Source organism: Mastigoproctus giganteus, chromosome 1 (genome assembly GCF_048544385.1).
Source record: "Mastigoproctus giganteus isolate SK-2022 chromosome 1, ASM4854438v1, whole genome shotgun sequence".
NCBI classification, from domain to species: domain Eukaryota; kingdom Metazoa; phylum Arthropoda; class Arachnida; order Uropygi; family Thelyphonidae; genus Mastigoproctus; species Mastigoproctus giganteus.
In genome coordinates, this window is record NC_143575.1 from 253956055 (window position 1) to 253966771 (window position 10717).

General features: G+C 41.3%; 1 protein-coding gene across 3 annotated transcripts in view; it reads right to left on the reverse strand.

Annotated features, from left to right (window-relative positions):
* The window catches only part of LOC150091791 (uncharacterized), an 81265-nt gene extending 78659 nt beyond the window's left edge, over window positions 1-2606 (reverse strand). For all 3 annotated transcript variants that reach the window (XM_090376942.1, XM_090376934.1, XM_090376925.1), the window contains exon 1: window positions 2421-2606. In XM_090376942.1, coding sequence (XP_090233068.1) covers window positions 2421-2423 — 3 coding nt within the window. In that variant the 5' untranslated portion in view covers window positions 2424-2606. The remainder of the gene's footprint in view (window positions 1-2420) is intronic.
* Window positions 2607-10717: the final 8111 nt, after the last annotated feature.

Here is a 10717-nt window from a genome sequence, read left to right on the forward strand (position 1 = left end):
CGAGTCTGGTCTTCAGCTTGACTAGGATAAGGATTGGTGGCGGTTGAAATCTTCACTTACGATTTCAATGGCTGATGCTGATCGTGTTTGTCCACAAACAAGGTGTGATTCGCAAAGAATTTGTACCTGTAGGGGGAGAGAGTCAACGCTTCGTTCTACGTACAGGTGCTTCAAAGACTATTGAAGTGCATTTCCCGGGTGAGGCAGCAATTTCGAGAGAAAGGCAGCTGGTTCTTGTTGCACGACAATGCCCCTGCCCATTCCGCACTTGTTGTGAAGACATTTCTGACGAAAAATGACATTTTACAGGTTAACTATCCACCCTGCCTGCCGATCTAGCACCAACTAATTTTTTTCTCTTTCCAAAGGTGAAAGCTGCCCTCAAAAGGAAAGCGATTTCAGGATGTTGAGGCCATAAAGAAAAACGTAACCGCCGAACTGAACATCACCTCTTTGGGCGCATTTGCTGACTCTTTTCAGAAACTTTTATAAGGTGTAATAAATGCATTCAGTCATGTGGCGATTACTTTGAATAAAAATAAAATCATTTGATTACTCCTTTACTCTGGGTTCTTTTTGTTCTATCAGTTCGAGAACTTTACTGTCACACCTCGTATATATACTTATGTAATTAATAGTATTATCATTATTATTAATAATACCTTCAATGTATAATAAATATGTATATAATTATTTATTAGCCAGCACTGTACCTTATTTCAAAAACCATACTCTGATAAGTTGATTTTGTGAAATGTTTTACTGATAAGATTGGCATGCCCTCCCCCTCTAGGATCGGAGGAAGATGACAGTTGAAGAAGCTCAAAATTACTTTTTTGGAAATTTTGAAATTTCCGTTGGAAAATGAGGGAATGTGCACAAAAATCAACCGTTCACCCTTTGGGCTACGCCATTGGAAATAAAGCATTCGTTCTCCAAATAATGCAAAAATAAAAAAAAAAATCCAACTTATCAGCCTAATATTAAGTTTTAGATGATCCTAAAGACATTTTCAGATGGTCACTCTGATGCTATTTAATGTTTACTTAATATGAACTGCCGGGTTATTTGATTCAGTAATCCTAACAATTTTTAAAGCTAGGAAATACCACATGTAAAAATAATTATAAATAAATAACTATAATACAATTTGTTATTTTTTAAATGTAACTTTGATTAGCCAAGGCCTTGATAATAATGATAATATACGTTCCGTTGTATTAACAGCTTTCTTTTCGTTTTTCGTATAGCTTTAATTCTACATATTTTGCACCGACGCTCCTGAACTCTAGGAGCAGCTCTTCCTTTAGAAGGAGCCTATCCTACAATTCAGAGCGTAAGAATTAATATTGGGGCTACCCGGTTCTCCTTGTTAGGACTAGGAGAAAGAACTCTTTATTTAGATTTTGGACCCTTTCCAGTTGGGAACATGGCACATTGTACCCCCTCCCGTGTAATCTCCCTCCTCCAAAGACCGACCCTAACCGCGGACTGAACTATACAGAATTCCGCAGGAGCATACGAAAAGGAGGGGAAGATCACAATGATAAAACCCCCATCCCAGAAGTTTTAAAAAGATTTCCATTAATATTGACATAATCGCAGAATCGAGCTTCTTAATGATATAAATTATTAGTAAGAACCAACACAAAATATTGTTCTTGATATGCTAAATTTGAGGACTAAAATATATTTTATATAAAACTCATGCGATCTCTACACCAGATAAAATGAATTCAGCTTGACGAGAATACCTTGTTCAAATGATTCTGACATTTAACTTGGTTCAGATTTCATTGAAAGCTTTTAATCTGTCCACCAAATAACACTTTGAATCTGGCGAGATTTGCGCTGCGCACTTACACGTTGCTAGGATACCCAAATATATATATGGGTATCCAAGGTGTTGACTAGTTCGCTCGATAAGCATCGAAGCTCTGATTATCCCGAAAAACATCTATAAAAGGAATGATTGATAAGACAAGTTTATCCGAAATCCATTCAGCGAAATAGTGATGCCTTATTAATTCACTTAATCGGGGGTTAAACGAGTTAATGCCCTCCCCGAAACAATGTTAAATAATTAATTTTAATCATCGACGATCATGCATTAAAACAACGCACAATCAAAGCAATCATTTATCAAAATCAACCAACAACGGTGAACCAATGACGACCCAAAAAGGTCAAAGAGGCTCTCCTTTGACAAAATGGGGAATATGCAGCAAGGATAAATGCATCTGAGTAATAACCACAGAGTTAAGCCTAAAAATGAAGTAATATTGGTAATACTATTTAGAAAGTTATAATAAAATATAGTTAACTGCAGAAAGCGAGAATATTAGACAACGCAGGCAGGTAAGCTACATCGATAAACTCGCTGTTGGAGGGTGTTCGCAGATAAGACAGAAGATACTCACCATGTCTCTCCTGGACTTGGAGAAAGTCAGATCTAACTTGTGGTGGACATGGGGGAGTTTTGACCGTCACAACACACACATACACACACGCACAAACACGCGGGGGGAAGATATGAAGAAGATTTCACGCACCAACTTTATTCCCGACCGGTTTTCAACGAGGATGACGTCGAAGATCAATACCGGCTATCGCGTAGGCAGTAATAGCGCATGCGCATTGCAGATGCTTACCGGGAGATGAGTGAAGACTGAATAATAAAGCTGGCATCAAATGTCACGTCTTGAGTGCTGTGCATACTGAATCGTGTCTCAAACGGAAGAAATAACGGTATTAGAAAGGTTTATAGGCATCTTAAGTTCCTCTGGCTCATTGCTAATGTAGTGTTGATAAAGACTGGGGTCTTGCCTGTTCTATTGATGCACAACTACGAAAAGCACACAGAATGCACACTGTAATTTCAGCGCTTTGTAAAATTTCAAAGGTGAACTGTTTATTAGAGGGATAAAAATGTTTACAATAAATAAATAGTTGGAATCTTTTAATGTGGGCGGTGTATATTCCAGTATATTCATTCTGTAAAATACATCTTATCAGAAGTCCCTCTGATCTATCACGAAATAATGGTAGATCACATTATGTACACTACCTTATAAAAAGTATTAGCCAACCATCGCGTTTGGAAAAACAAGTTTTAATGAACAAATTAAAACACTTTGGAACACTTTCGACTAGTTAGCTGTAGCTGAAAATAGGAATCTGTTCATCGGTCCTTCAATGTAGTCGTTGGTCAACTATACTCGTAGATTGTAGCTAACTGGAGGCCACGCCTGAATCTAAGTCGTAAATTGGCGACTCTGCACCAGCCAAGAGAGCTGCTTGCTTTCGTTTTTTTTTTTTTTTTTTTCAAACCAGTTTTTTTTTTTTTTTTTTTTTAATACTACATATGAGGTGGAATATTATCGTCCTGAAACAGAGGGGCCCATTTCCGATGAACTGCCATAGTGTGAGAGCAACCAACAGTATTATCTAAGGTGTCAGTATGAGACAGCATTGATATTTTTATCCATTATCACCAACGATCCGAGTCCGAGTAACGACTCCTACCATGACACCCAACTCTTCCCGAACTTCACTGTAAGCATAACACGCTACAGCAGATGATGTTCCTCAGACATTCTCCACACCAGCACTGGACCATCCGATCTAAAGATTGTGAAACACGATTTGTCGATAGGACCTTTTTACTGTTCTTTAGTCCAAGAATGACGAGTTGAGTACCATTGAAAACGACGTCTAGCGTTCAGGGCTAATGTAGAGCTAATGAGCAGCAGCGTTTAAATGAAACACATGCCGTGCAGTTTCCTACGAACCGTGAATGTTCTTGTCCCAGTGAACATCTGGAGTTCAAACATATCTTCCAAGGACGTCGCTCGGTTCGCTCTCATCACTTTCAAGAAATTGCGATCTCTGAGAATCAGAAATTCCTACTGATCAGTTTCTTTTGGATGTCCATTTGGACACACCTGCATCTCCCTCGATCTTCCATATTTTCACTACATCATCTAGGTTGACTTTCCGAAGTTCAAACGTGTTTTTTTTTTTTTTTTTTTGTGAAAACCCCAAACACGAAAGGTATCAAAAAACCGATAGTACTTAGTACCGTGCATGGGTTGAAGGAGAAGTATGGGGGAGGGGGATGCCGGAAACTTTGCTCTAGAGACTAAACATGGGTTTCACCACTTCAAGCCTCCAATAAGCAAAGTGGTGGTATTTCACCGGTTGATGAAAGTCATCTCGAACGCAGCGATATGGCATACCAACAGTTAAGTCCCTTTGACGTTGCTTAGGTTCATTGCTGCAACTCATTCTGTTGTTTGTTATGTCTTTGCTATTGCTTGCGGCGCCTCCGTAGCCAGGTGGGCAGGAGCAGCAGTGCGTAGCACATGCTTCTTGATTAGACCGGGGTTCGAGCCCGTGAGCCACCAAATATAGAGGATGTGGAAAGGTCAGGGAATGATCACCGCATATCCCCGGAGGAATATGGGCTTAGTTGCCAATGCTCCTAAAAACCAAATAACAACAACAACTATTGCTTACACCGGGTGCAGGATTTCAAAGGCAATTTGCTGTGTTAACTAGATAAGAGTAAGATTCATGCTGTCACTCCCCACAGTGCAGGACAATCAGAGAGCCCAAGCCAGTGGGGCTCATACAGGGGCACTTGCTCCTGTTACTTTCGCCTAACTTTGAGTGGACTGCCTTCCCTATTGGTCCACTCCACCTACTGTTCCCCACATTCTGACCTCTTCTTCTTACTCCCCGTATGCTCTCTTAAAAAAAAAAAACTCTCTCTCTCTCTCTCTCTCTCTCTCTCTCTCTATATATATATATATATATATATATATATTTTTTTTTTTTTTTTTATGTGCTCTGTCAGGAAGCTCAGGCGACCCTGGCAGAGGCCAGCCAGAGTATGATGGACAGCCTGGGTCACCTCCCAGTGGTGGTGGCGGGCAACGCAGAGTCCCACCAGGGGCCCAGCGGCTAAGCAGCCAGAGACACAACAACAGAACATAACACTACTCTGACACAAACCACATAGTACTTCTTCACACAAAGTGCTATGACGCAGGTGTGAGAAACCACCGGTGGCGCCTTCCACCAAATTCTATGTCACTATTGCTTGCACTCTTTGAAACCTGTTTCACATATCGCTAGTACCATTCATTACAGTGGGACCTGATAGCTTTGGTAGGTTAGTGTAGGTTATATATATATATATATATATCTGTATATTGTACACACACTGTCCATTCAAAATATTTATGGCTACCTACCTAAGTGGTATACCTGCCTTTTGCCTCCAGTACTTTTGCCAAACAGCGAGGCATGGACTGTATGAGGCCTTCTGAAGATTGCAGGATGTATATCTCCAGGTTTGCATCCCGTAGTTCTGTAGATTCAGCGGATAGCACTTAGAGTAACTTTCGAACAATACCGGTAGGGGTGCATTATGCTGCTGGAACACACCTGTGACATCTGCAAAGACAGTCACCATGAAGAGGTGTATCTGATAACCCAAAATTGAATAGGTAATTTTTAGCATTCAGAGTGCGGTGTACAAGTATGATGGCTCCAGATTCCCCCATTCCAAAACACTTTAGTCACCTGCTTGTTTCTGTTCCACCGAGATATCCTAGTGATTCCACTCCGCAGTTTGTTGCCGTACCCTCCATCTACCGTGCACATGGCATAGCAATAAACGTGATTCGTCGGAAAAGGCAATTTTTTTCCAGTCGTCAGTAATCCAATAAAGCCATTCAGATGCAAACGTTTTGCACGTTGGTGTTAGGTGGTCTTAAACACGGGTACCTCGATTGGGTGCCTACTCTGGAGGACTCATACAGTGGAGGGGTCGTTCGATCGTGGTTGTAGAAACACCGCTGGTCGTGTTCTCGTTAAAGTCCATGGTCAGCCGTTTTACCTCTATCGGCTCAGGCAAGGCGGGACAGCCTGCGTTCACCACGACCATCGATGAAGCCATTGGCTCGGCGAGTGCTGCTCTGTCTGCTACCCGTCTACTCTTGGAACACCTTAACTACAACACTCCGCGAACAGTCTACAAGATTCGCAGTTTCCGTAATACGGCCACTCTTCAACCGGTACCTGGCAGTCATTCCTTTTTTGTAGTCCATCCGATCACGTCCCTTGCCCATGTCGATCAAGTACTTCGTATGGACAGCATGCCATGAACCTGCAATATGACATTTACTGGTTTTCACTATACATATGCCACCAAGCGAGGCTGAACGGCCGAGTGCTAGAACACCGTTCTGATTGGACAGTGTGTACATATATACAGGTTTGTTAAAATTCAAGTATCCCTATGTAGAGGGCTCTGGAGCGAGTTCTAAGGCTCATACTGAAGAGAAATTTGGACAACAGGTACAATAAAGAATGCGCTCGCCGTTTATTGAAAAAAAAAAAAATTTACAAAATTTGTCACTGTATGGCGCTTAACTATCTTTAGCATTAGCATTAGCATTAGTAGAGGCATATGATGCAAGAAAGCAAGCTTATTCAGCATCAGCCAAAAAAAAAAAAAAAAAAAAAAACCCTCTCCCATTTCACCCCTCCGTTCGTTCGAAATACCTGTCCAGTTGAGCTTTAAATTTGTTTAGGCTATCAACTTCAACAACAAGTGATGGAAGTTGGTTTCACCAACCAACCACCCGCTGGCCAAAGGCAAATTTCCGCACATCTATCCGACATCTGTCCTTCCTCAATTTGAATTTATGCCCTCTGAGGTGATTATTCTGAGCAAGATGAAGAATTCCCATTGGCATTGAGCATGCTCAAACCATTCAAAGCCTTATACACCTCTATCAGATCACCTCGCCGGTGCCTAGTCTCCAGACTCTGTAATTTGCAAAACATAAGCCTTTCTTCGTAAGAGCACCCCTTTGTTCCATTCACTAATCTTGTTGCCCTTCTCTGTACCAGTTCCAGCAGCTTTACATCCTACTTGAAATGAGGCCTCCAGACCTGTATACAGTACTCAAGATGTGGCTTAACCATTGCCTTATACAAGGGAATAATCACCTCCTTATCCCTGCTAGAAAAATTCCTGTATATCATTGGCAAGACACCATGAGCTACTCTTGCAGCTCGTCTGCACTGCCCAGAGAACTTCATATCTGCCTGCACAATTACCCCCAGGTCCTTTTCATTCTCCACCACTGTCAGTGTAGTACCGCAGAGTTGATACGTTGCTCTGAGGTTACTGTTTCCCATATGTAGTACTTTACATTTGTCAATGTTAAACTTCATTTGCCACCTCTCAGCCCATCTGTTCAACCTTTCCAGATCCTGTTGCAGCAGCATAGCGTCAGTAGTGTCCTTAACAACCTTGCCAACCTTTGTATCATCTGCAAAATTGGACATTAAACTTGATATTCCATCATCAATATCATTCATAAACACCGAAAACAACAACTGACCCAACACTGAACCCTGAGGAACTCCATTAATAACATTAGTCCACGTTGAGCAGTGTCCATTGGTTACCACTCTCTGTCTTCTGCCACTCAACCATCCCCTTATCCATAGCAGCAATTTGCCTCCAATGCCACACTGCTCCAATTTGTGCAGCAGTCTTCCATGTGCAACAGTATCAAAAGCCTTTCTAAGATCCAAATATATAATATCAAAGTTATTCCCTGCATCCAGTTCTTTTGTGACTACATCATAGTATCCAATCAAATTGGTCAGGCAAGACCTACCCTTAACAAAACCATGCTGCGTCTGAGCTATAACTGAATTCTTGTCTAGATGATCCTGCAGTGCTTCTTTAACCAGTGCCTCCATTAATTTACCTGGAACAGAAGTTAAACTAACAGGTCTATAATTACTTGTGTCAGCCTTTGATCCTCCTTTGTGAATTGGGATTACATTTGCACATCTCCTGTCTATGGGTACCTCCCATGAGTCCAAAGAAGCTCTCATAATTATGGCTAGGGGTTTGCTTACTTTCTTTGCTGCCTCCTTTAATATAACTAGATAGATCCCATCCACCCCAGGTGCCTTTTTTATGTTTATCCTCAACAATCTCTCCTTCATTTTCCTCTCAGTTATTACAAAATCATCCAGCTCACTGCCAATGTTTACTTTACCTACATCATTCTCCTTCCTGAATAACTCCTCATGCGTGAATGTAGATGCAAAATACTCGTTTACATTGTTAGCCACCTGAGCAGGATCCTCAACTGTTGAACCATCAATATCCAGTGGACCAATCTGATTCATCCCTTTCCTTCTTGAGTTTAAATATGTAAAGAACTCTTTTCTGTTTTTCTTTGCATCCTTTGCCAAGGATTTTTCGTAGTCTGCCTTTGCCTGCCTAATCTCCTTTGTGACTTGGTTACAGACCAACTTATATCTATCATAGGCTTCCATGTCACCCATTAATTTGTATGTATCCCATGCATTTTTCTTCTCTGCCACATGTCTCATTAGTTCATCTGACAACCATTTAGGCCTAAACCTTGAACAATATTTCTTAGTTGGTATGTAAAGCCTGGTAGCCTCCAAGATTAGTTCCTTGAATGCTTCCCATTTTGAGTTTGCTGTTGGTAACATCATCAGTTGGTCCCACTGTATAGAATTTAAATACTGTCTCAGACCATCATAGTCGCCTTTACGAAAACAAAAACCCTTCCCTTTACCTCTGATGGTAGTTACCTCCTTGAGTAAATCCCACTTCAACACACTGTGATCACTGCCACCTAGTGGTTCATTTATCTGCAGATTCTTAATGCATGAAGAATCACTACTGATAATCAGATCAAGAGTATTGCTCCCTCTTGTTGCCTCACGAACATGCTGATGTAGAAAACAATCAACCAATAAATCCACAAAAGTCTTGCTAGTGTGCGAGTGACCAACCCACCAATTCCAGTCAATATCTGGGAAATTAAAATCCCCCATTATAAGACTCTCTGATTTACTGGCCCACTCTATTTCCCTGTACAATATCTTATTATACTCATCAGAGTCATTAGGCCTATAGCACACTCCTACTCTCAATTTTGATCTCCCATTGCTTATGTCACACCAAACTGACTCGACACTGCCCTGTCCATCGATGTCGACTGGCTTCACTTCCTTGGACTTTATGTGTTTCTTAATTAATAGCATAACCCCTCCTCCCCTCCTGTCCTGTCTATCCTTTCTATACACACATTGTATTCCCCAAATTCCATGTCCGCATTACTTATATCTGTGTGACACCACGTCTCTGATATCCCAACAATATCTGCCTTTGATGTTTTGAGCAATACCTCAAATTCATCAAATTTATTTACCAAACTCCTAGCATTGGTGTACACACAGGTATACATGCACCTGTTTCTATTCTTGGCTACCCTAACACAACCCATGTGTTTACTTGTACCGCAATGACTCCCAGCAGTCTCTGAAATATCCTGCATCTTGTTTTTCAGGCTTCTGCCCATTTCAATAGAAGCAGTGCAAGAATCGCTTCCACCTCTGCCAGTGGCTACTGTTAATCTATTAGTCCTTGTATCCCCCCCCCAACTAGCAGTTTTCCGACCCACCTAACACTGCCTCGACAGCATCAGCAAAAATTCTTGCACCCTTTCTATTTAAGTGTATCCCATCCCTGTAGAAGCAATCTCTCCTGTTAACAAGTACAGTCCAGGCTGAAAAAAATTCTACCCCTTGAGCCTTGCACAATCCCTCCAGGGCCGAATTGATCGACAAGGCTCTCATCATATACTCCCTCCTATCGTGTCTGGGCAGAATTGCAGACACTTTCAAATTCAACCCTAATTCACGGCTTTTTTTCAACAGTGACCTGTACTTGCTAAGTAATTCCGCCGGTCTCCTGCTGTTAATATCATTAGTGCCAACGTGTACAACTATATCACCTTGTGTGCCCTTAAAAGATATCCGCTCTACAACGTCATCAACCTTTGCCCCTGGCAGACATACCCTGGTCCTATTCTACCTATCCTTTTTACAAAGCATGTTCCCCGTTTCCCTGACAATAGAGTCACCAACAACTACTAGTTCCTGTGGGACCAGCGCATTCTGCCTAGGGGGGCTGCCTCTGTGTTGCCTGATGACCAAGTGCAAGCTCTGGCGTTGATGTGGGCAGCTGAGAGCTTGATGGGCCACTCAATTTATTTCCTTCGAGGGCATCCACCCTGTCCTTCAAGCTCTCATAAAGGCCCATAACAACGGTGAGTTGTCGCCTGATTTCCTTGCACTCCTTACATCGTGCTCACACAAAGACATCCCCCTTGGCAGTATCATGTCCCGTACCCGACTGCTCCGCAAACATCAAGCAAACAGTGCATTTTAAAAGACTGTGATTCAGAGGGCAACTGCCCCCCTAATTTCCCCCCTGAATCACAGCACTCCCATTAGCTTGAGCCTTTTGCTTTGCTGCTCTGGTCAGAGTCATGATTCCGATTTAATTCAATAAAATTTCAAAACAAAAATTAAATCCTTAAGTTATATCCCAAAACAGTTGTTATATATTTTTTTTTCGGTATCTAGTGTTTTCTACGAGTTCCCTTTATACAACTTCCGTATCACGTGTACCACTATAGTTATGTATTAATGATTTGTTACGATTAAGTCGTTATATATATATATAGAGTTAAAAATACAATTTAATTGACAATAAAGTTTATCAAGATTAATAGATTTACTGATTAATTGACAATATTATATTATGCACTATACTACACTAAGCTTATGCTATCGTGTA